Here is a 27,667-nt window from a genome sequence, read left to right as displayed (position 1 = left end):
TGTTACTTTTTAACACTCCTCCGTGTCTACTAGGACAACAATTTGTGTTACCTTCAACACAGTCTGTGTTAAAATTATCCTTTTGTAACACATAAATTGTATAATTGTAACACAAAAGTAGTAACTTTGACACAAAATGTGTTGAATGTAACACAAAAGTAGTTTCTAACAAAAAGTGTGTTGGATATTAACATCCTTTTTGAAAGTGAAGTGTGTCTGATAGAGGAGATGTTGCAGGAGAGAAGTGTGTCTGATTAAGGCTAGACTGCTAGAGAGAAATAGAGTATGACTAATAGAGGAGAAACAGGAATGCAGCTGATACAGGTGAGACTCCACAAGAGGTTTTGTGATGAAGGAACCTAGAGACAATGCAAGTCTAATGATTCACAAAGATTTTAGAGCAAGTTAGCTGAAGTGTACAGATGAAAACGTGTGACATCCTGTCATGTTCTGTTTCACCAGGAGTCCTATGCCATGTTGCACAAGTACGAGCTGTCCGTCGCCAAGGAGGAGGCGGAGCGGGTGGATACTCTGCGCTACACATGGGAAAAGCTTTTGGCCCGAGGCACAGAGGTGCAGAATGAGTTGGTCTCCCTTCAGCCCAACTTCAGGGGTGAACTCATCAGCAATGTGCAGACCTTTGTGGAAGACTGCAACAACTTCTACCAGGACTATGATAAGGTTGAGTCTCCCATTCTCCAGTCAAATTTAAACACAAACGTAAACACCATTTATCACTGACCTACACCAACAGGGCCTCTCCCAGTATCCTATACCAACAGGGCCTCTCCCAGTATCCTACATCAGCAGGGCCTTTCCCAGTATCCTACACCAACAGGGCCTCACCCACTGACCTACACCAACAGGGCCTCTCCCAGTATCCTACACCAGCAGGGCCTCACCCAGTGACCTACACCAACAGGGCCTCTCCCAGTATCCTACACCAACAGGACCTCTCACAGTGACCTGCACCAGCAGGGCCTCTCCCAGTATCCTACATTAACAAGGCCTCTCCCAGTATCCTACACCAGCAGGGCCTCACCCAGTGACCTACACCAACAGGGCCTCTCCCAGTATCCTACACCCACAGGACCTCTCCCAGTGACCTGCACCAGCAGGGCCTCTCCCAGTATCCTACACCAGCAGGGCCTCACCCACTGACCTACACCAACAGGGCCTCTCCCAGTATCCTACACCAGCAGGGCCTCACCCAGTGACCTACACAGAGCATTTATGTGGAATACGAGCTGTTGGAATATCATGACACACTTTGTCAAATGAACGATTGTTTCTTATAATCTCCTCTTTAGTGTGATGGCGAATGTCTTTTTTTTCCCAAATTTTCTAGGACGGTCCCATGGTTGTTGGTCTCGCCCCTCAGGATGCCAGTGATAGGCTCATAATGTTCCAGGTGTGTGTGTGTGTGTTCAGACGTAACAATTTATAGCCTGACCCTGCTCAAAGCAGAATAGGCTAACCTTCCCTTCTGAAATCATGTGCTGTGTAAAAATAAAGCCGTGTGTCATGCGGTTTGTGGATGTACGGTAATACAGACCTAATGTTATCACTGAGTGTTTTTGAAGGCCATTGCTTACTATTGCCCTTTTCACAGAATCGCTTTGACAACCTATATCGTAAATATGTCACCTACACTGGAGGAGAGGAACTGTTTGGCCTCTCTGTTACTCAGCATCCTCAGCTACTGGAGATCAGGAAGCAGCTGACCCTTCTACAGAAGCTCTATGGCCTCTACAACAATGTTATTGACACAGTTAATGGCTATTATGACATTCTGTGGGCCGACATCCACATTGAAAGGATCAATAATGAGCTTCTGGACTTCCAGACACGGTTAGTGTCAAAGCTGTGAAAGACTCCTGATAAAATCTGATAAACTCCATTATGACTGACTCTGTCTCACTGACATAATCTGTGACATTTCTAAGATTTATCTGCCCTAAATAGCTTGTAGGAAGAAACCTTGTATACACCAGTCTCATTAGGGGGACCCTGTCCTCTTCTGGCCATCTCAGGGTGTGGATCCAATGGGACCAACATGGTCCAGTCCATATAATAATTTCAGGCCTGGTTGAACAAAAACATCCACAGGAGACAGTCTCATACAATAGAGACATTTTATGGACAATTGTGCTAGTTTTTGTCTTATTTTGTTTCTTTGTGTAATATTTTACCTCACTTATCCTGTCTCCAGATTTTCTGCCATCTGCCAGATATCAGACAGTGCAATTGTATAAACAAACATGGTATTTTTCCTCATTGTAGCACCAGTGAGCATCACTGGCAAGTGGTTCTTTTTATTTCTGTAAAGGGAGAAAAATAACTTTTCCTCTTGAGTTTATGCTTACAGAATAATGAGTGGTTGCTCTCATCACTGTATCAGATGTAAGATGTCAATGCGCGAGTCTGAACCAATAAGTTGTGTTTGTCTCAGGTGTCGAAAGCTCCCTCGTGCTCTGAAAGAGTGGCAAGCCTTTCTAGACCTGAAGAAAACTATTGACGAATTCAGTGAGTGCTGCCCCTTATTGGAGCTGATGACTAACAAAGCTATGATGACACGTCACTGGAAGAGGATCACAGAGGTGACTAGACACAGTTTTGAGGTGGAGTCAGACACTTTTAAGCTCCGGAATATCATGGAAGCCCCTCTTCTGAAATGTAAAGAGGAAATTGAGGTAAAGCTATTTGTTTAAAAACTTGTGTACAAAGGCTAAGTAAAATTACACCAGTCTACTTCTGTAGAGTGCAAGCAGCCACATTTGTCTGACTGGCCTCTATACTGTAATCTTCCTCCACAGGACATTTGTATCAGTGCAGTGAAAGAGCGAGACATTGAACAGAAACTGAAGCAGGTGATTGCAGAGTGGGACAATAAGACCTTCACCTTTGCCAACTTCAAGACGCGTGGGGAATTGCTTCTGCGTGGAGACAGCACTTCAGAGATCATCGCCAGTATGGAGGACAGCCTTATGGTCCTGGGCTCTCTCATGAGTAACAGGTAAGTTTCTATCTCTTATAGACTTTATTTTGCTATTTTTCTTATAGAATCCTGGACTGAGATTAGCTTTTGTGTATTTATAGCCTGGTGTGTCCCCTGACTTCACAGCTGAATTCATTTAGCATTATAGTGTAAAACCTTAGTGTGAAAATTATTAGCTGAAATTCTTAACCCTCTGAACTTTTGCAGATATAACACTCCATTCAAGACACAGATCCAGAAGTGGGTTCAGAATCTTTCCAACACTACAGACATTATTGAGAACTGGATGACTGTTCAGAACCTCTGGATTTACCTGGAAGCAGTATTTGTGGGTGGAGACATAGCAAAACAGCTACCAAAGGTATTTTGCAAAAGCAAGCTTATGATCTCACAACATGCACTTGACAGGCATTGAACGGACTCATGAAATATCTGCATCCTCATTCTTGCACTGCAGGAAGCAAAACGGTTCTCTAACATTGACAAGTCGTGGGTGAAGATAATGACTCGTGCACATGAGATGCCCAATGTGGTGCAGTGCTGCGTGGGAGATGAGACCATGGGCCAGCTGCTTCCCCATCTGCTGGAGCAGCTGGAGATATGCCAAAAGTCTCTCACAGGGTAAGACTTGAGAGGCAGGGCCTCCCCCAGTGACCTACACCACTAGGGCCTCTCCTAGTATCCTACACGAGCAGGGCCTATCCTGGTATCCTACATCAGCAGGTCCTCTCCCAGTATCCTATACCAGCAGGGCCTCTCCCAGTATCCTACACCAGCAGGGCCTCTCCCAGTATCCTACACCAGCAGGGCCTCTCCCAGTATCCTACACCAACAGGGCCTCTCCCAGTATTCTATACCAGCAGGGCCTCACCCAGTGACCTACACCAGCAGGGCCTCTCCCAGTATCCTATACCAGCAGGGCCTCTCCCAGTATCTTATACCAGCAGGGCCTCTCCCAGTATCCTATACCAGCAGGGCCTCTCCCAGTATCCTACATCAGCAGGGCCTCTCCCAGTATCCTACACCAGCAGGGCCTCTCCCACTGACCTACACCAGCAGGGCCTCTTCCAGTATCCTATACCAGCAGGGCCTCTCCCAGTATCCTATACCAACAGGGGCTCTCCCAGTATCCTACATCAGCAGGGCCTTTCCCAGTATCCTACACCAACAGGGCCTCACCCACTGACCTACACCAACAGGGCCTCTCCCAATATCCTACACCAGCAGGGCCTATCCTGGTATCCTACACCAGCAGGGCCTCATCCAGTGACCTACACCAACAGGGCCTCTTCCAGTATCCTATACCAGCAGGGCCTCTCCCAGTATCCTATACCAACAGGGGCTCTCCCAGTATCCTACATCAGCAGGGCCTTTCCCAGTATCCTACACCAACAGGGCCTCACCCACTGACCTACACCAACAGGGCCTCTCCCAATATCCTACACCAGCAGGGCCTCATCCAGTGACCTACACCAACAGGGCCTCTCCCAGTATCCTACACCAGCAGGGTCTCACCCAGTATCCTACATTAACAGGGCCTCTCCCAGTATCCTACACCAACAGGACCTCTCACAGTGACCTGCACCAGCAGGGCCTCTCCCAGTATCCTACACCAGCAGGGCCTCACCCACTGACCTACACCAACAGGGCCTCTCCCAGTGACCTACACCAGCAGGGCCTCTCCCAGTATCCTACACCAGCAGGGCCTATCCTGGTATCCTACACCAGCAGAGCCTCATCCAGTGACCTACACCAACAGGGCCTCTCACAGTGACTTGCACAAGCAGGGCCTCTCCCAATATCCTACACCAGCAGGGCCTCACCCACTGACCTACACCAACAGGGCCTCTCCCAGTATCCTATACATTACATTACATTACATTACAGGCATTTAGCAGACGCTCTTATCCAGAGCGACTTACACAACTTTTTACATAGCACATATATACCAGCAGGGCCTCACCCAGTGACCTACACCAGCAGGGCCTCTCCCAGTATCCTACACCAGCAGGGCCTATCCTGGTATCCTACACCAGCAGAGCCTCATCCAGTGACCTACACCAACAGGGCCTCTCCCAGTATCCTACACCAGCAGAGCCTCCCCCAGTAGCCTACACCAGCAGGGCCTCTCCCGGTATCCTACACCCATAGGGCCTCTCCTAGTGTCCTACATCAACAGGGGCCACATTTCTTATTGTTTTTGAAGTGCTTCCCTCTAATAGGAAGGTCTAATTTCCTGTGTATTATTCATGTACCTGTGTTGTGAAGGTACTTGGAGAAGAAACGGCTCATGTTCCCGCGGTTCTTCTTCGTGTCGGACCCTGCCCTTCTGGAGATCCTGGGCCAGGCATCAGACTCCCACACTATCCAAGCTCATCTGCTCAATATCTTTGACAACATAAAGACTGTCCGCTTCCATGACAAGGTACACAGAAAATACTTTAGCTTCCACTCATGCATAAAATCATTCTTCTTCTATGACATGGTTCAAGTGAAATTTCTTTGCTCTAATGACATGACACTTGTAAAATCTGGCTGATTCTCTCATTCCGTAATAAGTCAGACAAGAAATCTACTTTGATGACATGGACTACACAGAATCTCTCTGATGTCATGGTGTTATAAAAGTTACACAGGCTTTTATCTCATAGTGAAGTGTGGGATTACTATGGCCACAGAATTTGATTTTGGGACAGTAATTACCTGTCAGTGAGTGGGGTAATGACCTGCCTGTCTGTGCAGCCCAAGAACTCGTTCCGGTAGACAAACCCAACATCTGTGATGTTAATGAACATTTTGTCTGAGTCCTCATTAAAGTAGAATCTGCACTGCTTCAGCCACTGATAGTCTGTGGGGCTTTTGATATGAAGCTGGCACTAAGGAAAGAGAGAGGTTAACATGGAATTGTGCAGGAATATAAAAAGTCTATTTATTCAAGGAGAATATGTGTTCAGACAGCTGATCACTGGAAATAATGGTGCTAAACAGAATCACTTCTACTAAAGCTATGAGGGAATTTGAAATACAATTAAAACACAAATAATCAGTGCATATGGCACTGGCTTGTCTCTGTATCCATGATCTAAGCAGAGGTGCAAATTCAGCAGACTACAGATAATGTATAGAGGGAACACAGAGAACTTTACATGTAAGCTGTACAGGTCTGCATTCAGATTGATCTGCCAAGCTGTCAGACTTGATTTACTCTGCTCTGAGAGGGACTGATAGTTTGCAGCCTGCAGAACAAATGCCTTAAGGCATGGATTATTCTGGAGAGATTAGGTCTGTTCATCACAGGAATCACTGGTTCTCTTGTGCTGCTAGATATATGACCGGATCCTGGCCATCTCCTCACGGGAGGGGGAAACGGTGGAGCTGGAGCGGCCAGTGATGGCAGAGGGGAACGTGGAGGTTTGGCTGAACGCCCTGCTGAAGGAATCGCGGCGTTCCCTGCACCTGGTCATCCGACAGGCTGCCCTTGCCATTCAAGACTCTGCCTTCCAGCTAATAGAATTCCTGGACTCCTTCCCTGCCCAGGTGCTCCACAGTAACAGCAGCCCAGAACCATTTTTATAGGATTTAAAACACTGTCTATGTTTAATGGTCGTCTTTAGTAACATAGAATATGCTAGAAGCTAAAAATATTCCACTTTTTCGAGGTTCATAATTTCTTGTGTAAAACATGCATTGTGGAAAGAGTGTCTTTAAAGGTTCATTGAAGGTACTGCTCTTCTCATGATGTGCACAGGGAATATTATATGAAATGTGTTAACTCCCTTGCGACATGGTTATGCATACAATTTCTCGCCACATTATTCAGATTGGTGTGCTGGGAATACAGATGATGTGGACTAGAGATTCCGAGGAAGCCCTGACCAATGCGCGCTATGACCGTAAGATCATGTCTAAGACCAACCAGAGCTTCCTGGAGCTTCTGAACACACTAATTGACATGACCACCAAGGACCTGGGCCCGGTGGAGCGGACAAAGTTTGAGACACTCATCACCATACACGTCCATCAAAGGGACATCTTCGATGACTTGGTGAGGAGAGGGAATGCCCTAGCTAGCAATGGCCAGGCTCTTTGAGGTCAAGGTTCAGATGAATGCTGTGACTTCCTAAGAGAAAAGATGGTTTTGAATGGATAATGTGTTTGTATGTCCAAACTTTAATGCCCAGCGGGAAGATAACCTTTATTTAAAAAAGTTCAGTGTAGCTAGCGTTTTAAAGGTGCCTTAAGGCATGTCTTCCACTGGATGCAATCTCTGTCTGTCCCTCTCAGAGCAGAGTAAATCAAGTCAAATAGCTTGGTGGAATCACTCCTGATACAGAACTTACATGTAAAGTTCTCTGCGTTCCCCCTGTATATAATCTAAAGTTTGATGAATTTGCACCTCTGCTTTTACCTCTACTATTACAAATAGCTCAGGTGTACAGAGACAAGCCAAGTGCCATATGCACTGATTATTTGTGTTTTAATTCAAGTGCAAATTTTGTCATAGTTTCAGTGGAAGTGTTACGTTTAATACGACTATTTCCAGGAACAGCTATCATAACACATCCGCCTAGAATAAATTGGCTTTTTAAATTCCTACTCAATTCCATGTTAACCTCTCTCTTTCCTTAGTGCCGACTTCATATCAAAAGCCCCACAGACTTTGAGTGGCTGAAGCAGTGCAGATTCTACTTTAATGAGGACTCAGACAAAATGCTCATTAACATCACAGATGTTGGGTTCATCTACCAGAACGAGTTCTTGGGCTGCACAGACAGGCTGGTCATTACCCCACTCACTGACAGGTAATTACTGTACCAAAATCAAATGCTGTGGCCTCTGCTACACGGACTGCCTACTCTTTGCAGTGTTCATCTCCTGGCATTGCTGCAGAGAAAATGAAACTCTGGTCAAATGTATTTGCTGGGAGATTCAGCACATCATTTTTTCTAGATAAATTGGTGTTTTATTCTCAACATGGTTTATGTCCAGTTTATTTGAAAGCTTATATAATTGGTTTGCACTCAAACTTTGTGATCGCATGTAGAGGAAACAAGTGATATAGTGTTTCCTGCAAGCACTATTCTATAAAAAAAAGGATTTATTATCCTTTTATAGATTCTCTTTCACTGCCAACTCTACAGCTGATGTTGTGTGGACCTCAGTGTTATGATGTACTATTATATAATCCTAAGTGTTGTGATATACTAATATATGGCCCACATTGTTGTGCTTCACTAGTATGTGGCCCTGAGCATTATGCTACGCTAATATGTGGACATTAGTGCAATGCTATACTAATTTGTGGCCCTCTTGCAGGTGCTATATCACCCTAGCTCAGGCTCTGGGGATGAGTATGGGCGGGGCCCCAGCTGGCCCTGCTGGAACGGGCAAAACCGAGACCACCAAGGACATGGGCCGGTGTCTGGGAAAGTATGTGGTTGTGTTCAACTGCTCAGACCAGATGGACTTCAGAGGACTGGGGAGGATATTTAAAGGTGTGAGTCACCTCAACAGGACTATTATGGAAGCACTGAACACATTGTTAGAGTTTGCCATCATTAATTATAATTTTACAGTGGATTTTGCCTTATTTTATTGTCAAAGTCAATGGCCTTTCATTTAAAGTTAGAACATGTTGTTAGATTATAGTATCAGCATGTGTTACTGTACATGACACTGAGGATGTATTTGTATTTGTTTTGTGGTTGCGTGACACTGTACCACTCTATGATCCAGTTATTATTTGTGTTATCATTTGATGATTTCCCTCGCTTGTGTTTTTGGGCACAATCAGACATTTCTCTCTTGTGGTTGTCCATAATGTGTAATTTTGCTGTTGTGGTTGTCCATACTGTGTAATTTCTGTGTTGTGGTTGTGTTTACTGAGTGATTTGCCTATTGTGGTTGTGTATAAGCGGTCATTTCTCTGTTGTGGTAATAGGCCTTGCGCAGTCAGGTTCCTGGGGCTGCTTTGATGAGTTCAATCGCATCGAGCTCCCTGTGCTCTCAGTGGCTGCACAGCAGATAGCCATTGTGCTGACCTGTAAGAAGGAGCGGCGTAAAAACTTCATCTTCACTGACGGGGACAACGTTGAGATGAACCCAGAGTTCGGAATCTTCCTGACCATGGTGAGCCTGCAGCAGCTCCTCAACCTGGAGGATGTAGAAATGTTTCCTTTATCCTGATGGATGGTCTAACTCTATTTTCACTTTCTTGGCTACCAGTAAATACAGTGAGTTCTGTAATGTTTGGAACAAAGACATATTTTTTTCTTGATTTGGCTGTTCTCCACAGTTCTGGAGCTCAATGTATGTCCTCATACCGAGTGTATATGTATAAGTACTGCACAGTTTCATGATGTAAAGAAAAAGAACATGCATTCTTGGCCATGACTATTTATCTGTGATTATTTTCTGTGCATACGTAAGGGACAGTGCCTATGGTATTCTGATCCTGTTCCTGTCTCTACTGGGCCCAAGGCTTTGCACTTGTTTTTCACACTCTTTTTTCCTGTTTCCTGACCCATTAGAACCCGGGCTATGCGGGTCGTCAGGAGCTTCCGGAGAACCTGAAGATCAACTTCCGCTCAGTTGCTATGATGGTTCCAGACCGACAGATCATCATTCGTGTGAAGCTGGCCAGCTGCGGTTTCATCGACAACATAGAGCTGGCGCGGAAGTTCTTCACCCTGTACAAACTGTGTGAGGAGCAGCTGTCCAAGCAGGTGCTGCCCCTTCATTCCGCCACACGGTTCTCTCAGCCCAACTAGGCCCATCTGTGTCCCGGTTCTGCCATGGGGATGGTCCTTTTAGATGCTGTTTTCTTTGTGCCCTGTAGGTGCATTATGACTTTGGACTCCGGAACATTCTGTCTGTCCTGCGCACGCTGGGAGCGGCTAAGAGAGCTAGCCCCAATGACACAGAGTCCACCATTGTCATGAGGGTGCTGCGAGATATGAACCTGTCAAAACTAGTGAGTTCACAAGGAAAAGACCTTGAAATAACTGGCTGAAGCTCATTTTTAACAGTAAATGTGTAATCGTTTACACTAGCAGTTCATATTTAAATATTTGTTTCAGCCAGATTTAAATCCTTTATGTAATGCAGAACCATACAATGCATATGCACTAGATGTATTCGGATGTACAGTGAGATCAGAAATCAGTCTAATCTTTTTCAGTATATCCTAATTTTGATGTGTAAATGAGGCTTTGTGTTTCTAAAAGATTGATGAGGATGAACCTCTGTTCCTGAGCTTGATTGAGGACCTCTTCCCTGGGATCCAGCTGGATAAAGAAGGTTATCCTGAGCTGGAGAAGGCCATTGATAAACAGGTTAGGTACAATCCCATGAGATACAAATCCTTGTGACAAGAACAGAACTGGCAGGATCTCACACACTTGCCCACCAGAAAATGATTGCTTTGTCACTTGGAAACAAATGGGACATGCATCCTTCAAGAGCGTAATCACAGTACACAGTATCTTCATGTCATAATACGCATTTGTAAAGGTGAAAACTAAGTTTAAAAATGAGATAACGATAAATAAGGGAATCATAAAATAAACAAAAGAGAAACAATAATAAATGTTGACAAATAACTCATTCAATGGAACTCAGATCAATGGAAAACATTAAGCTGTTCTGGCTCGATTTGTTATTTTACTATACAAGCTTTTTTCCAAAAAGACCAGTACAACTAATTACAACAAAAGCAAATGAAGCGGGAAAGTACAAGCATCAGAAAGTGCAGACTACAGATATGAAGTACAAAACTGACAGAACGCATCCACTCCATTTGTAAAGTAAATTCAATACTTATTGCTTGAGCATTCTCAATAATAATTAATATTACTACCAAATATATGTAAACAGAAAAAGTGCTATAATTGTCACTATAATTGTCGGCATGGTTCCAATGCTGCTATTAATCTTAGATCTGGGGTGTCCAATGTTATCCAAAAAGATCTGATGTGGGTGCAGGGTTTTATTTTAGCCCATCACCTGATTCTACTTGTCAAGGTCTCGATTGATGTCCATTATTAGTTAATTAGTTGAGTCAGCTATCGCTACGCTGGTCTAAACAAAAACCTGCTCCCACATCAGTCCTTTTTGGATAAGATTGAACACCCCTATCCTTGATCTAACAGAACTGTCTGTGAGGGTTTTCTCCTACTCTTGAATGTAGATTACAACTCTGCAGTCCTGGCTGGTGCTGTCCTCTTTTGGAAAGCTTTTCTGATTCTCTTCAAAAGGGTTTCTGAAGATGTCTTTGTTCTTAAGGTTGCAGAAGCTGGTCTGATCAGTCACCCTCCTTGGAAGCTGAAGGTTATCCAGCTGTTTGAGACCCAGAGGGTTCGCCATGGTATGATGGCCCTGGGTCCAAGTGGTGCTGGGAAGACCACGTGCATCCACACCTTAATGCGGGCCATGACTGGTGAGATGCTATATAATGGAACTAATCAAGGGACTGTCACATCATCAGTTCCCGTTTGCTGCATAGAACATTCAACCAGTTTGTTCAAGATGAGACATGTCATATTATTCTAGAGGGATTCCTGAAGTTTTAACTTGAGTAACAATGCATTCCTGGTTGGTTGTTTGTTTGTTTGTATGTGTGTGTCTGTGGTGTGTGCGTGTGCGTGTGCGTGTGCGTGTGTGCATGCGCGTATGTGTGCAGACTGTGGCCAGCCCCACAGAGAGATGCGCATGAATCCCAAAGCCATCACTGCACCCCAGATGTTTGGCCGCCTTGATGTGGCCACCAACGATTGGACAGACGGTATTTTTTCCACTTTGTGGAGGAAAACTCTGAGAGCCAAGAAAGGTGAGCGCAAAATACATGAAAGAACACTCTATCAGAGACTAAGGTTTGTCATTATCAAGATTTTCACTCTGTCATACCACCTTTGAAAATACCACAGTGTGTGATACACCATTTAAATAATTGAAATGGCTAAATCAATTGTAATGATCAGTCACTGGGCTGTCACCAAAAGATATGTAGCCTTCCATATTTTGCCACAGGGTAGCAGATTCTAACATTTTGGGTATACCGGTTAAGCGCCTCTGTATTAGCTGCATGTTATTTCAAAAACCAGCTTGTTATTATTTCAAAAATGTATTTGATGCAGAATGTCAGATTTACTCTCAAAAGGGTTACCAGATTCTAACAGTCCAGGCATGAGATAACATGATATCAGCTGGACATGTTGATGTAGGAATGGGAAAATCAATTTTTGTATGTTAACCCTTCTATGTTTACAGTGATAACAGAAAAAAGGTATGTGTGTAGCTTTGCCTGCCCTTGCCAGTTTTTTCAGTCACTACATGCTATATAAGCAGAGAGGTTGCATGAATAGCTTTAAGGAAATTCTAAGGCAACAAATCCTACAGTTGATCAAACTTTGGGTTTTATATAAAGTGTGGCCACTTGTTTATTTGTGCAAGACAGTTTCATGGTGACTATTAAAAAATTTAGCAGCAAGATTTTTAATAGTGTAATTTTATCATTTTATTCTAAATTCAGAATGCCATGTACATAGAACAAAATGTGGAACAGTCACAGATTCACCTAAAATGCGCAGGATTATTAGATCAAATGCACACTCTGCTTTTGAGCAGTGCTGTGGGAAGAGATTCTGTTTATCACATAACATACACATGCAATTATATATTCCATAACAATTAAAGCACAGCGGTATGCCAGTATTGAAAAATAATACCTTGGTAATAGTTTTATACCACTTAATACATTATTCCCACTATACTGCCCAAGCTTATCAGAGCCACACATGTGAAGAAGAGACTAATGTAATCAAACTAAATAATGGTGATCTGTCCAAAATGTTAAGGCAGCCTATTATTTGAAGAGAGAGATAATGATTTGAAATTGAAAAGGAACTTTTTTATAAAAATGCTATCTGAGTAATTTGTTTCTTTGGTGCTGGAGGAAAGAGTGGTAATTACAGTTAATGAAAGTGAAATGTCTTTTATGTAGTTTAAATCCTCTCTCCAGCCTGAGGCTTGCAGGAAGAGGGAGAGAAAGATGCTGAATCTCACTTTGAAACTGTGCAGAAGGCAGGGCCACCAAAGAGCAATATTTATTTGTACCGTTCATACATTTTTATAGGGAGGAACACACAAAATGCACACACACATACACTCAGTCACACACACGCGCACACACACACATACTCATCCTGTTCCTGTTTATGGCAGTAACCCACAGCACTTTAAGGGTTTGCTGTTTTTTTGCAGGTGAGCACATCTGGATTGTCCTAGATGGTCCTGTGGATGCCATCTGGATTGAGAACCTGAACTCAGTTTTAGACGACAACAGGACCCTAACTCTGGCCAATGGTGACCGCATCCCCATGGCTCCCAACTGCAAGATTGTCTTTGAGCCTCACAACATCGATAATGCTTCCCCAGCCACAGTATCCCGGAATGGGATGGTGTTCATGAGCTCCTCTGTATTGAACTGGAGCCCCATCCTGGAGGTAGGCAGACTTACCCTCAAACCCATTTACCCAATGATTCATCAGACTCACTGATAAATATAGATCCCTACACTTACTCACAGAAGCACACCCCTGATGTCTGCAGACTCATTTAGACTCACCCCCCAGATACCCACTCACGTATCCCCAGAAACTCATTCACTGAGACTCCCAACATACAGTTAAATGCAAAAAGGTGCACTTCCCTACATGGGGGGAGTGTGTATAAAAAAATTCCCGATATGGATGTAAATACCCTCAGCTGAAACCTGGCAGTCTGCACTTTAACCTCACTCTCTCCAGTCTCTCATTAGAGAGTTCCAAACAGATGCAGAGTGACACAGATCCATATTTTCTGTTTAATTTCAATTAAAAATGATTTTTTTCATTGAAACCAAATGTAGATAAAATAAGTGGACAACTTATACCACAAAGCTGCAGACACTGTGTAATTAGAGCAAGATGTTTGTGCTGGTTGGCTTTCCTTGTTCATGTACTCATTACAACACAATGCATTTCCTATAAAATTGTTTTAGTGTGTGTTCAAGACTTCAAAATGAGGCCCTGACGAGAGAAATGGAGAGATATAGAGCGATGCAGACCTATAATGGTTTATAATGATGTTTCTGAGGAAATGCTGCATTGAAGTTTAAGGCCATGTGTGTGGCTCTCAGGGCTGGCTGAAGAAACGCTCAGCGTGTGAAGGAGAGGTGCTGAGAGAGCTGTACTCCACCTCTTTCCCTGAGCTCTACCGTTTCAGCCTGCACTCCCTGGAGTATAAGATGGATATGCTGGAGGCCTTTATGATCATGCAGAGCATCAACATGCTACAGGGCCTCATTCCTCCAAAGGTATGGTACTGTGGCAGAACCCACGTGCATGCCGGCATCAGCTTAGGGCATTCGCTATTTTCATTCATGGAATGAACTCATAAACATACACATAAAAAAACGCACACACACAATACTGCTGTATTCGCTAATATGGAGGAAACCCATGTATAAAAGGCTGCAATATGCCAGCAGAATCCCATAAGAACATGAATTACCGAGCTTTTGCAAGCAGTTGCCTCTCTTGCTACCATAAATACGTAGTAACTACACATATACTATCTAATGAAAATAGTAAAATTTCCATAATTCAAAATTTATAGGGATTGTACTGACAAATTATGGCTTTCAAAGGAATTAAGAAGAGAGTGCTTATAAATCACTGAAATGAATCAGATTTGTACAGTGTCCTCACAGTACTGACGATGGTCTTTTGAATGATTCATTTGTCAGCTTTTTCTATGGACCATTTCTATAATGAGAACTAGGCTTGTCATGGTTTTAATATTCTGACACTGGTGTTACTTCCCTCTAAAACACCGTTACCAGTATTACCAACCTTCATCGCTAGACGGGCCTGCCGGATGAGACCAGGCTCAAGTTTTTAACAATTCACAAATTACTTTGCAACATGAAACTAAAATTCTTACGTGGCTGAATTGTAATGTACATATAAACAAATTCAAATAATATATTACAAAACTGTAGCCAATCGATGCCTACAACCTAATTTACAATTCTGCGAGGCAACTGCTTGCAAGACCTGAAGAAAAGACATCAGTGCTCAGCACTGGTTTTTTTTTTTTGTGTGTTCCCACCAAAAAATCTCTGTCAATCATACCGCTGTCATTGACCAGTGATAAGAACATATAGGCTATATAATGTGCTTATATCCATTTAATAGCATCAATGTTAAAGCTCTACAAATGCACTTCTATTTATTTAGATTTAAATTTTATTTTGTTATTGCAAAATGCCAGTATTGACAGTGTGGAGATAACTACACCAGTCTAGGCTCATTCGTGGTATGCTACCGGTGAAAAGAAACACTGCGACAAGCCTGAAGAGCATATATTCATGTTCTTCAGGAACAGGGTGGGGAAATTTCTCGGTCACACATGGAGCGCCTGTATGTCTTCGCTCTAATGTGGAGCGTTGGGGCCCTCCTGGAGCTGGAAGACCGCAGGAAACTGGAGAGCTGGCTCCGTAACCATGACAGCATCCACCTGGATTTGCCTGATGTGTGCCTGAACAGCGAGGACACCATGTTCGACTTCCATGTCACATCAGATGGTGAGTGGTAGAAATGCAGAGTTAAAAGGAAACCATAAATCTCACTGAAATACATCAAATGTAAGCCATTTTTTTCTTAAAAGGGGCAAGCTATGCTTTTAGCATGAAGAGGGTGCTTGTGCAATGGTAGATTTATATCCACTTTAAGAAGGCTGTCCAGAATACACTTGGTATTTGTCTGGAATTAAAATGAACTTTACAAATAGCAATAGCTTGCCAGCATCCGTTTTTCAACATCCTAATCCAAACCTAATTACTCCGATTAAAAATGTTGGTTTTTACTGTACCAAAGATTTAGATGACTGGTGACACCATGACTCCATGTACTTATACAAGCTATGCTCATTTATGTTTTGCCATAGTCCAGATGTGTATGGTTGACTATGAGTGGTTTAGTTACGAGTGTGGTTAACCATGTTGCGAATGGTCTGCAGGTCAGTGATTGATTATGGTGCTGTGAATGGACCTCAGGTCAATGATTAATTGTCATATTGTGGTTGTACTCCAGGTCAATGGGTTCACTGGAGCACGCGGGTGGAGGAGTATGTGTACCCATCTGACAGCACACCAGAATATGGCTCCATACTGGTGCCCAACGTTGACAACGTCAGAACTGACTTCCTCATCCAGACCATCGCCAAACAGGGCAAGGTGGGACTGATATTGTAGTCAAAGAGGAGCAGCTCTCTGGTTATGAATCAACTGTTCTGATGGGTTCTGGTACAGAGTGAATGCACTAGGATTTTTTTTCCCGCACAGTGGGTGGTAAAATGTGTACTTATTCTGCAGTAAAGGATTTTAAAACAAATTTTTCTTCTTTATATTCATTCAAAGGATTGGCAGCTATGAACTCACTCTCATGGCTACCTCTTAAACCTGTCTTTAGGAAATGGCTTCACTCCCAAAAGCTGTGTGTTTTCTCCCCTTTCCAGGCCGTGTTGTTGATTGGAGAACAGGGCACAGCTAAGACTGTTATTATCAAAGCGTTCATGGGGAAGTATGACCCAGAGTCCCACATGGCTAAAAGCCTCAACTTTTCCTCAGCCACCACCCCTCTCATGTTTCAGGTAACACATCAACCTGGGATCAATTTAAATGCAGTCCAGAAGAACTGTATACTGATACTTAGAAGTTCATTTTGTGCCATTTTAGTTTCTGAAATCCTGTTGCTTCTGATTGTTTATTTTGTAAATTTCATTTTGAATAGGGCATCTGTGTCAAGTGTAATATGTACAAAAAGTACGTACAAAAAATATATATATTATGGAACTGGCACATTTTGTGTCTCAAATGGGTCTATGTCTCATGAGGGCTTGAAACTGGGTTGAGTGATATAATTAGTAAAGGTTTAGCCTCAAAATGTCAGTTATATGAGCTTTTTGGAATTTGTTTTGAAATTGCTGCGGTTTTTGTTGAATATCTGATCATGACTATAATGGCAAGTTATGGACACCCTGTCTTATGTCAGCGTACTATCGAAAGCTACGTAGACAAGAGAATGGGGACGACGTATGGACCACCTGCTGGGAAGAAGATGTCTGTATTTGTAGATGACATCAACATGCCTGTCATCAATGAGTGGGGAGATCAGGTTAGCCACCTCAAAGCTCACAAAACAAAATAGTTGGACAGACGTGTCCATCTTTAAAAATAACTGAAAAGTGTAACATTTTAGTGTGTGGTTGAAAAACAAAAAACAAAAATTCCTTGATTACTTTTCCAGGTCACCAATGAGATAGTCCGCCAGCTGATGGAACAGAGTGGATTCTACAACCTGGAGAAACCGGGGGAATTCACTAACATTGTGGATATTCAGTTTCTGGCAGCCATGATCCATCCTGGGGGTGGGCGCAATGACATCCCCCAGAGACTGAAGAGGCAGTTCTCCATTTTCAACTGCACCCTGCCCTCCAACGCGTCCATCGACAAGATATTTGGTCAGTTGAAGTGCCTTTCATCCCTCAGATGCACTGAGCTCGAAGCAAAGGGCCGGTTTTGTAGCCGTATTTTTCAGATAATGGAGCACGGTGTGTCTGACTCTATAACTGTGTAAATGCTTCATCATTAAGCCCTGGTAGCACAGCACACCCGCAGATGCTTGTCGTATTGATTATTTCATGCCTCGTTGAGCTCAGCACTGAGCATATTTCTGATGGCCTCCTCCTCTCCTTTCGGCAGGAGTAATCGGGACAGGCCACTACTGCTCCCGACGCGACTTCCCAGAAGAGGTGTGCCACATAGTGGCCAAGCTAGTGCCGCTGACCCGCCGGTTGTGGCAGATGACCAAGGTTAAGATGCTGCCCACGCCTGCCAAGTTCCACTATATCTTCAATCTGAGGGACCTGTCCAGGATCTGGCAGGGCATGCTCAACACCACCGCTGAGGTGCTCAACTGCCAGGACGTGAGTCTGTCCATCTGCGTACCCATCCAGACCCTGGGAATGTTCTTTCCTGTTCAAGCTGGCAGAATGTTCCTGAAGAAAAAGCCTCATGGCTCAGTTGCACTGCTGAAGCTCTTGTGCATCTGACGAATCAGCAGAAATTATTTCATGTTTTTAGTGCCCTATATGCCTGAGGTTCTTTCTCTCTTGCTACTGGAGAGAATAAACTCTTCAGAATATTGGGGTGGTATATTTCTCTCTCATCTTACAGGAGAGACTCAACTCTTCAGTGAGCATTCAGGTGTCCTCTCTTCTCTTCTGTAGGTTGTTCTGCAGCTGTGGAAACATGAGTGTAAGAGAGTCATCGCTGACCGCTTCACTATTCCTGAGGATGTGGCCTGGTTCGACCTGGCACTGGCCAAGCTGGTGGAGGAGGAGCTGGGTGAAGACTATAAGGCTGTGGTGGATTTTGAGGTGGACAGCTACTTTGTGGACTTCCTGCGGGATGCACCCGAGGCTACAGGTAGAGAGGACTTTCATGTCATTCTGCAAAGGAAAAAGCAGAAAACTAGCAGAAACTTGGCATTTTGGTGAAATAGGACTGTGCTGAGTTGGCTCACTGCATCCCCATCAGCTAGGTTATAATAAAAACTTCTACCCCGGCAGGCGAGGAGCCAGAGGATACAGATTTTGACATGCCAAAGGTTTATGAGCCAATAGAGTCCTTCGAGAGCCTGATGGACAGGCTGGACATGTTCCTGTCCCACTATAACGAGAGCATCAGAGGGGCAGGGATGGATATGGTGTTCTTCAGGGATGCCATGACACACCTCCTGAAGGTAAAAGAGCCATTACAGCCTGGTAAACACTCAACATACACAACAGGACTAAGCAGAAGCATTATAGAGGCTAACAAAGTAAATCTGCTGGCAAAATGAAGCGTTCATTTGTAGTGCTTTGTGAAGCCCCTGCCTCTTGCGTTGTGTTGTACATTGTAATACTCAACGCATATTTTTTAATCTCCACAGAGCAGAAAACTGTTCTTAGTTGCATGAATGGAATGGGCTTTCTCCTTCTTAGTGTGTGCTGTATCCCCCTGACTGTGCCTAAATGAAGTGTAGGCATACGTGTAAGCTGTAACAGGCCTTACTGTCCTTGTAGGTGTCCCGTATAATCCGCACCCCACGAGGAAATGCCCTCCTGGTTGGAGTGGGTGGTTCAGGCAAACAGAGCTTGACCAGACTGGCATCATTCATTGCCGGGTACAAGACCTTTCAGATCACATTGACACGGTATGTGAGTGTGGTGCTTCCCTTGCCTTTCCTTTGCGTTCATTTGGTTATTTTCCCCACAAATGTTTCGGTTATTTGTAAGGAATATTGACCAAGGCTGCAAAGTACCTGGCTAAATGAAAATATAATAGCGCGTAATGGCACTTTTAAAAATACTTTATTTACATTCCATCTTTGATACTAAGAAATAAGGGGAAAGATTGACAGTACCTTATGCATATAAGACCTGTCCCTTCTCTAAAATCTCCTGAAGTAAAAGGTATGATTGTCAGTGAGACCGCAGTTTAGTTCCACACCATTAGAGGGCATCTTTGTACCAAGTCACAGGATAGGGCTCAGCAGTAATTGTGCACTGCTTGCAGCCACCTTGAGGAATCAGTTATGATAAAACTGGATGTACAGACTGATGAATACAAACCACATTTCAGATGCAGAACTTCACTTCAACATGCAATTAGTACAGAGGCTTGCTTCCACATTCTACATTCAATCGGGGGAATTTTTGGTAATTATTGAAACCTGTGTAAAGATGGTTAGCCATCTGTTTTGCAGAATTCTTCAGATGCATTTCCTTACAAATGACTTCTGGGAATAGTGTTCAAATCACCTGTCTGCTCTCTCCAAGGGATCGCTTTCTAGCTGCCAGATATTCAAAGAGCTGTTCCAGTTAACACTGTGCTGTATAGTGATTATTTATTAAAATATGTTTGCCTTTTATAGAAGCTTTGCCTTTGTCCGGGTTTCGTAAAGTTTGCATTAATTAAAATGGTGGTTAACTGCTGTTGCTCTTCTGGGACAAAAGAATGCTGAGAGAAGTGTGTTGCTGGTTCAGCTTTTGTCCTTTTCCACTTACAGTGTACTCCCAAATAGAACAATATATGTAAATCAGTGTGCTCACAATAGGAGCCAGTGTGTATAATAGTGCACTCTCAATAGGAGTCAGTGTGTATAACAGTGCCCTCTCAATAGGAGTCAGTTTGTGAAATAGAGTGCTCCCAATAGGAAACAGTGTGTATAACAGTGCGCTCTTTGTCTTCTGTTGAAGGTCCTACAACACAGCCAATCTGATGGATGATCTTAAGGGTCTGTATAGGACAGCAGGCCAGCAGGGCAAAGGCATCAGCTTCATATTCACCGATAACGAGATCAAGGACGAGGCCTTTCTGGAGTACATGAATAATGTGCTATCATCAGGAGAAGTGAGTCCTGTCCATCCCATGAATCAGTACATACATACATGCTCACATACACACACACGCACACATGTTCACATACACACACACACACGTACATGTACACACACACGCACACGTCACACACACACACACGCACACACACATGCTCACATACACATACACACACACACACACATGCACACACACAACCGGGAATGCATTGTTACTCAAGTTCAAAATTCAGGTATAATCCCTCTGGTTTTATATGACATGTCTCATCTTGAACAAACTGGTTGAATATTCTACGCAGCAATTGGGAACTGATGATGTGACACACACACGCACACACACATGCACACACACACGCACTTTCTATTTCTCACACCCCTCACCTAGCTGAGTGTTTCTCATAAGCAATATACCTTCCACTGTCAGAAACACCACACTTCTGCCTCTTGGACACTATACATATTTGTGTCGCATACAGCAACTTTTTCTCTCACACCTTCCTGTCTGTCTCATAACACATGATTTTCTTTCTTTCTCACACCACACGTATCTGTCCATCTTTATGTCTCTCACCCACCTGTCTGTCTTCCCGCTGGAGTGCAATGCTGTAGAAAAGGGGAATGACCTACGATTTTTCTGGTCGGACTCGTGGCATCTGCAGGTTTATTATTTCACATCTTCTGAGTGAAAATGATTGCGTATTGTGAGGAGCATCAATAGAGCATGTGTGGGTACCTCTGAGAGGCTGTGATGAAAAGCAGCAATGTTCCCCAGAGGGAGAGAGGGATCACATGACTGGAGCGGCTTCCTCGGCGTGATTCACTGTGCTGTTAAATGAATGCCCTGCTTTGAGTGAAGTGTGCGAGTAAACGCAATCCGTTGCCATGATAGATTATGAGCCGGGCCAAGTTTGTCAGCAGAATGAATGAGGTTGGCTGGGGCAAGAACATTTTGTTTCATATTTAAGAAGCAGACGTGTGGTTAAGAATAATACATCTACGTCGCATTCACCTCCATTGAGCGTGCAATTTAGCATACAACTGGATAGCCCCCAGGGATTGCAAGTGACATAACTCTTGTCAGAGCCCTCAGAGACTCCGCCTCTGATGGGCAGCGCCATAGCCGTTATGGTTGCCATGGAGAGAGGCACGGCCCTGTGGGGTCTGTAGGCCATTTTACATGCCCCCTCTGGGGGAACAGATCTGTCCTCTGTTGAAGCATGAAAGGGAGGGTAGGGTGGTTGGCTCTTGGAATTCTGAGCCCTGCTGGCTGACAGGGGAATTATGCCTCAGTGCTGTCTCTTTTTCTCCATCATCGTTCTCATCGTTAAAGTTGCAGTTATTATTTCTTCTTCCAAATAAGGGTGTGATTGCAGCAAGTCAGATGTGCAGACTGCCTCTGAACATGCAGAAAAATTGTATGGGATGTACTGCCTGGAAATGAAGTGTCAGGCTCCATGATCTCTATCAGGATGAAATGTTCCTAATTCCAGTCTTTCAGTGCTGCGTCTGTCGCAGTAATCTTACTTCTCAGGAAATTACACCTTTACTACATCATAGCCTGAAACTTTATTCATATGTGTACTCTGTACATGTATCTCCTGTACATCTGGCAGTTTGTGGTTTATGCTCTAATTTTCAGGTGTCAAACCTGTTTGCCAGAGATGAGATGGATGAAATTATCAGTGACCTCATTCCGGTAATGAAGCGGGAGTTTCCCCGGCGACCGCCAACCAACGAGAACCTGCACGAGTATTTCATGACTCGCGTCCGTCAGAACCTGCATGTGGTGCTGTGTTTCTCTCCCGTGGGGGAAAAGTTCAGGAACAGGGCCCTGAAGTTCCCTGCCCTGATTTCAGGCTGCACTATGGACTGGTTCAGCCGCTGGCCCAAAGATGCTCTGATTGCAGGTATGTGATTACAGTATGTGTGCTGTTTTGGTAGTGATATAGGTCTGGAGTGACAGTACGTATATTTGTAGTGTATTGGCAGTGATATAGGACAGTATGACAGTATATATGCAGGGTTTTGGAAGTGATATAGGTCTGGAGTGACAGCGTGTATGCTGTTTTGGTAGTGATATAGGACTGGCAGACAGTATATATGCAGGGTTTTGGAAGTGATATAGGTCTGGAGTGACAGCGTGTATGCTGTTTTGGTAGTGGTATAGGACTGGTGTGACAGTATGTTTGTTGTTTTTACCACAGTGTCAGAGCACTTCCTCTCATCCTATGACATCGACTGCTCATCTGAGGTGAAGGGAGAGGTGGTGCAGTGCATGGGCTCCTTCCAGGATGGAGTGGCAGAGAAGTGTGGGGACTACTTCCAGAGATATCGCCGCTCCACTCATGTCACGCCAAAGTCCTACTTGTCTTTCATTCAGGGCTACAAAGCCATCTACAGTGAGAAACGGTCAGAGGTGCAGACCCTAGCCAACAGGTAAGCCCTGCCCACCCAGTCAGTGATATCAGATTGAAGGTGGTTCTTATGTATTCACATGTCATACTTTCTAGTATACAGTGGCCTCTGGTCTTTGGTGTGGGGTTGAGTATAGCCATTTTGCGACCCGATGGCTCTCTCTGTATTTGATCCTTAAAGAGACTGTGTCTTTCGGCAGGATGAATACTGGACTACAGAAGCTGAAGGAGGCCTCTGAGTCCGTGGCTGCCCTCAGCAAGGAGCTGGAGGTGAAGGAGAAGGAGCTGCAGGTTGCCAATGAGAAGGCTGACATGGTGCGTTTTCACACTTCTGCTGAGAGAAACCGCTCGATAAAAGGCCCTGGGCACTTCCTCTTTGAGCGCAAGCTAATCAGAATATCAATACCAGCTTTTCAAATGTCAAACTAATATGTTTTAATTTAAAAAAACCAGGACCAAGTGAAAAAGTACAGCTCCTTCTCTCTGGTGGGAGCTGTGATTTCAAACAGGTTCTCTCTACATGGTGGTGTGGTTTCAAACAGGTCCTCTCTGCATAGTGATGTGGTTTCAAACTGGTCCTCTCTGCATACTGATGTGGTTTAAAACGGGTCCTCTCTGCATGGTGATGTGATTTCAAACAGGTCCTCTTTGCATGGTGGTGTGGTTTCAAACTGGTCCTCTCCGCATGGTGATGTGGTTTCAAACAGGTTCTCTCTACATGGGAATGTGGTTTCAAACTGGTCCTTCTGCATGGTGCTGCAATTTCAGACAGATTTCTCTGCAGCTCTGTGTACGGTTGTTTGAAACAGGTTACTCTTCAGCTCTGCATGGTGCCATTGTTTAAAGCAAGCTTCTCTCTGCATGGTACTGTGGTTTCAAACAGGTCTCTCTGCATGATGCCGTGGTTTTAAATAAATGCATTTCTCTCTCTCTCTCTTTTTCTCTCAGACATTTTTTGCTTTATAAAATGGGTTTCCCTGTTTGTTTTTTAATGCAAATCCTTCTTAATGTTGTTTATGTCCCTCTCTGTGTGTTGTTCACCGTGGTTTATACTGTAACTGTTATCCCTCTGTCTGTGGTGTTGTGTGCTGTGGTTTATAACTGCTGTCCCTCTCTCTGTGGTGTTGTGTGCTGTGGTTTATAATGGCTGTCCCTCTGTCTGTGGTGTTGTGTGTTGTGGTTTATAACTGTTCTCCCTCTCTCTATGCTTCCTCAGGTGCTGAAGGAGGTGACAGTGAAGGCCCAGGCAGCGGAGAGGGTAAAGGTGGAGGTTCAGAAGGTGAAGGATAAAGCCCAGGCTATCGTGGACAGCATCTCTGCAGACAAGGCCATTGCTGAGGAGAAACTGGAGGCAGCCCGCCCTGCCCTGGAGGAGGCAGAGGCAGCACTGCAGGTGCATGGGCACACCGGGCACACCATGGCTGCATATACACACGCCCAATGTTAGATGTCCCAATGCAGTCTTGTGAAAACTGGCCCATTGCTAAGACTTACGTTTTTCAATATGTCAATATGTTTCAAGGCTTTATATTCTGTTTAGTTCTGTCAGCATTTCTTGGGTTGGGGAGATAGGGTGGGGGTTGGGAATGCAGCAGGGGGTGGGGAATGTAGCAGGGGGCAGGGTGGGTGAGTTTGGGCGGGGGGGGGGGTGATGCTGTGTTGATGAAGAGACTGCAGCTGTAGTGTAATTACCAGTGCCCAGGAGGCGGTAAAATAGTATGTGTGATGTGTAGAGTGTGATGGCAGCACTTTGAAAGTGGTGGGTATTTACACAGGGACCTGATATTCAAGGTAGCTTTCACACCCCCCCACAGTTCTACATCTCTTCGTAAATGTACTCTCTGCATGGCCCTTTCATACATGGCCACTGGTTTCAAATTTGCACAGGAATCAATAGCTTGATGCTGCATCTAAGCTGATGAGAAAGGAAGTCATTCAGAGTGTGTCTCCCTATGAGGTATTCGTTATGATAGGATGTCATTACAACGCTTGACCCTTCAACCTGAGTGACTGCCCTTACAGTAAGTCCAGGATGGGAATTGTAATATCACATCCACATGTCAGCATATGCCTTTATCTCTTTGAATAAAGATAATCTATCAGGCTGCTGATGTGGACTAATGACAAATCACAATGCACTAGTACATAAGTCTGATGGCTATGCTTGAAGGGCCAGTAGCCATTTGGTTGATGGTTTGTTTGTCTAGAGGATTCTGTATACAGTACCTTGGCCATCATCTTCGATGAAGGAAGTGGAACATATAAAAACAGAATGCATTAGCTTGCCTGTGATTGGTCAGTTAATAGAGCCACCTGTTGTTTCTGGCAGACGATTAAACCCTCGGACATCGCCACGGTGCGCACGTTGGGTCGCCCCCCCCATTTGATCATGCGCATCATGGACTGCGTGCTACTGCTGTTCCAGCGCAGGGTCAACACAGTGAAGATGGACCCTGAGAAGAGCTGCACCGCCCCCTCTTGGCAGGAGTCCCTCAAACTCATGACAGCAGGGAACTTCTTGGGGAGTCTGCAGGTAATGGCAATGTTGCAGCTGGACATGCTTGGGGGCGGTGGTGGTTTATCCACATACGTCCCTGTATCTGTAAGAATGTTATACTTACACTGTTTAAAGGCATACTATACAGGATTTTTGGCCTTGCTGTGGTCCTGCGTTTGGAATCAAAGAAGTCTCCTCCTTCGTCCTCAACTCTGCCCACTCAGTTTTTATATTTTATATTCGTTTTTATACCTTTTTTAATTGTTATATCTTTGTTTGTCAATAGAAGTTGCCGTTGAGGAAAAGCAAGTCCAAGGGTGACTGGTTTTTGAACAAGCCCTGTTGGATTTTCTTTTTGCTTTGCTGTACTTGTGCTTCTTTTCCCCTGCCAGTGCAGCAGCCCAATAGCTGCAAACTCTCAGCTGAAACTTAATCCTCCTTCACAGGTTTTGTAGCCACACTCAACCTTCCCCACACAGAAAAGAGCATCATGCCCAGAAACATTCCAAACATATTTTAGGAGAAGAAATATAGGCAGAGGAGCATGGATTCGGCAAATATGCGCAAAGAATGAGATGGCCAGTCCAGCATAGATATGACTGAGCATGGTTATTTTATAATATTTTCAAGGTAGTAACCCTGCATATTATGCCTTTTACAGTGTAACACAATGAGAGAAAACAAGTGTGTACAGAAAATGAAGTAATTTCTTACTTTTAAAAGTACCACAGTCATGTTATATGAAGGTGTGAAATTATTACAGAAGCTGAAGGAAGGTGTGGCAGGCGGGAGCTCTACCACTGGGCCACCAATGCCCCATGACAGTCAAATTAATATATACATATAAAATTATATACATCCTGTTGTGTAAACTGCAGTCTAATGGCAGAAGGAGTGTAAAGATAACATGCTGTTTATGCAACATTAACTAATAAATAATGCATGATATACCGTTATTACAAAAACATCCTTTTTAATATATCAAAACCATGCAGATGCACACCACAGCATTGAAGCTACAAGCTGTTTATATACATCATTAACACTGCCCTGCAGAGATCACAGCAGATGATCTCTGATCTCCTGAGAGAGTAATATGATCTGTAGTGCTGAGAGAATAAAACTGTTCGCACTGCTTTTTTTTTAGGTGGCAGAAAACTGAAATGTATTTTTTTTTTGTGGTTCTGTTTTTTTTGTGGTTCTGTTGGGTTGCAAACAAATCCTCAAATCTTCTTGAGCAAAAAATGTATAAATGTGATCTGGAACTATTTACATTGTGTGGTAGCTGGGTGGTTGCCGTTAATTCTTAATGAGCTTGCCCTCTTGCATCGAGATACATTGTTTTCTCCTATTTCATCTTTGTCACTTCAGCAATTCCCGAAAGATACCATCAATGAGGAAGTAGTGGAGCTCCTTAGTCCCTACTTCGAAATGGCTGACTACAACATTGAAACGGCCAGGCGTGTGTGTGGGAACGTGGCCGGACTCTGCTCATGGACCAAAGCTATGGCCTCATTCTTCTCCATCAACAAGGAGGTGCTTCCGCTAAAGGTGAGTGATCCCCCCTAGCCTCTCCTTGGTTAAAATTTATGGTGACAAACTAGCTAGGACTGGATTCACTGTGTGATAGCCTTCTGATACCATAGTGGAGACTCATTCTCCTCCCTAAGAAGACCTTTGGTTGTTTTCAGCACAGTTCACTGTTGCTGACAGCACTAGATAACACTCTGTGAGTTCTGTCCCCTTCAGGCTAATTTGGCAGTACAAGAGAACAGATTGGCCATCGCTAACGATGATCTGCAGAAAGCACAGGCGGAGTTGGATGACAAGCAAAAGGAGCTGGATGTGGTTCAGGCCGAATATGAGACCGCCATGATGGAGAAGCAGGTGAGCGAACTTCAACCGTTTGGAGATGGCCCATTACCACTGATACATAAATAAAGGTATAGCTCACCAAATGTGCCTTGAAATACTTGAAACTTTCTAATCCTACACAATAGGAGATTTGTGACCTCAGCAACAACATTACATCAGGAAAAAAACAGAACAACAATTACAGTTGATCATGAAAACAAATACGAATATGATAATGCGTCACCCAAACTGACCCTTTAATTATTGCCATTCTGTACACTTTGTTCTTTCTCAAATTACAGAGCTAAGAAATGAGCCAGGGTCTGAGAGTGTTCCCAATTATTCACAACAATAAACAGCTGTATAAACATTCTATTCAGTCACTCATTAAAACGCAATGGTTTTTTCTCAGGGGGCCTT

General features: G+C 44.0%; 1 protein-coding gene across 2 annotated transcripts in view; it reads left to right on the top strand.

Moving 5' to 3' along the window:
- dnah5 (dynein, axonemal, heavy chain 5) overlaps nt 1–27,667 on the top strand; it is a 79,202-nt gene that overhangs the window by 30,245 nt on the left and 21,290 nt on the right. For both annotated transcript variants that reach the window (XM_064344963.1, XM_064344970.1), the window contains exons 25-61: nt 463–681; nt 1,349–1,411; nt 1,613–1,851; nt 2,453–2,693; nt 2,817–3,016; nt 3,206–3,359; nt 3,456–3,619; nt 5,267–5,423; nt 6,323–6,535; nt 6,819–7,043; nt 7,628–7,800; nt 8,315–8,493; nt 8,940–9,127; nt 9,529–9,723; nt 9,837–9,971; nt 10,225–10,332; nt 11,282–11,435; nt 11,679–11,825; nt 13,259–13,500; nt 14,175–14,351; nt 15,419–15,623; nt 16,132–16,274; nt 16,556–16,690; nt 17,092–17,214; nt 17,347–17,560; nt 17,802–18,025; nt 18,329–18,527; nt 18,671–18,843; nt 19,166–19,296; nt 20,342–20,495; nt 22,122–22,389; nt 22,687–22,918; nt 23,097–23,211; nt 24,113–24,289; nt 25,226–25,429; nt 26,765–26,944; nt 27,143–27,280. In XM_064344963.1, coding sequence (XP_064201033.1) covers nt 463–681; nt 1,349–1,411; nt 1,613–1,851; nt 2,453–2,693; nt 2,817–3,016; nt 3,206–3,359; nt 3,456–3,619; nt 5,267–5,423; nt 6,323–6,535; nt 6,819–7,043; nt 7,628–7,800; nt 8,315–8,493; nt 8,940–9,127; nt 9,529–9,723; nt 9,837–9,971; nt 10,225–10,332; nt 11,282–11,435; nt 11,679–11,825; nt 13,259–13,500; nt 14,175–14,351; nt 15,419–15,623; nt 16,132–16,274; nt 16,556–16,690; nt 17,092–17,214; nt 17,347–17,560; nt 17,802–18,025; nt 18,329–18,527; nt 18,671–18,843; nt 19,166–19,296; nt 20,342–20,495; nt 22,122–22,389; nt 22,687–22,918; nt 23,097–23,211; nt 24,113–24,289; nt 25,226–25,429; nt 26,765–26,944; nt 27,143–27,280 — 6,588 coding nt within the window. The remainder of the gene's footprint in view (nt 1–462; nt 682–1,348; nt 1,412–1,612; nt 1,852–2,452; nt 2,694–2,816; nt 3,017–3,205; nt 3,360–3,455; nt 3,620–5,266; nt 5,424–6,322; nt 6,536–6,818; nt 7,044–7,627; nt 7,801–8,314; nt 8,494–8,939; nt 9,128–9,528; nt 9,724–9,836; nt 9,972–10,224; nt 10,333–11,281; nt 11,436–11,678; nt 11,826–13,258; nt 13,501–14,174; nt 14,352–15,418; nt 15,624–16,131; nt 16,275–16,555; nt 16,691–17,091; nt 17,215–17,346; nt 17,561–17,801; nt 18,026–18,328; nt 18,528–18,670; nt 18,844–19,165; nt 19,297–20,341; nt 20,496–22,121; nt 22,390–22,686; nt 22,919–23,096; nt 23,212–24,112; nt 24,290–25,225; nt 25,430–26,764; nt 26,945–27,142; nt 27,281–27,667) is intronic.

The sequence above is a fragment of the Anguilla rostrata genome, chromosome 1 (genome assembly GCF_018555375.3).
Source record: "Anguilla rostrata isolate EN2019 chromosome 1, ASM1855537v3, whole genome shotgun sequence".
Classification (NCBI taxonomy): Eukaryota; Metazoa; Chordata; class Actinopteri; order Anguilliformes; family Anguillidae; genus Anguilla; species Anguilla rostrata.
This window is presented reverse-complemented; position numbering and strand designations above follow the sequence as displayed.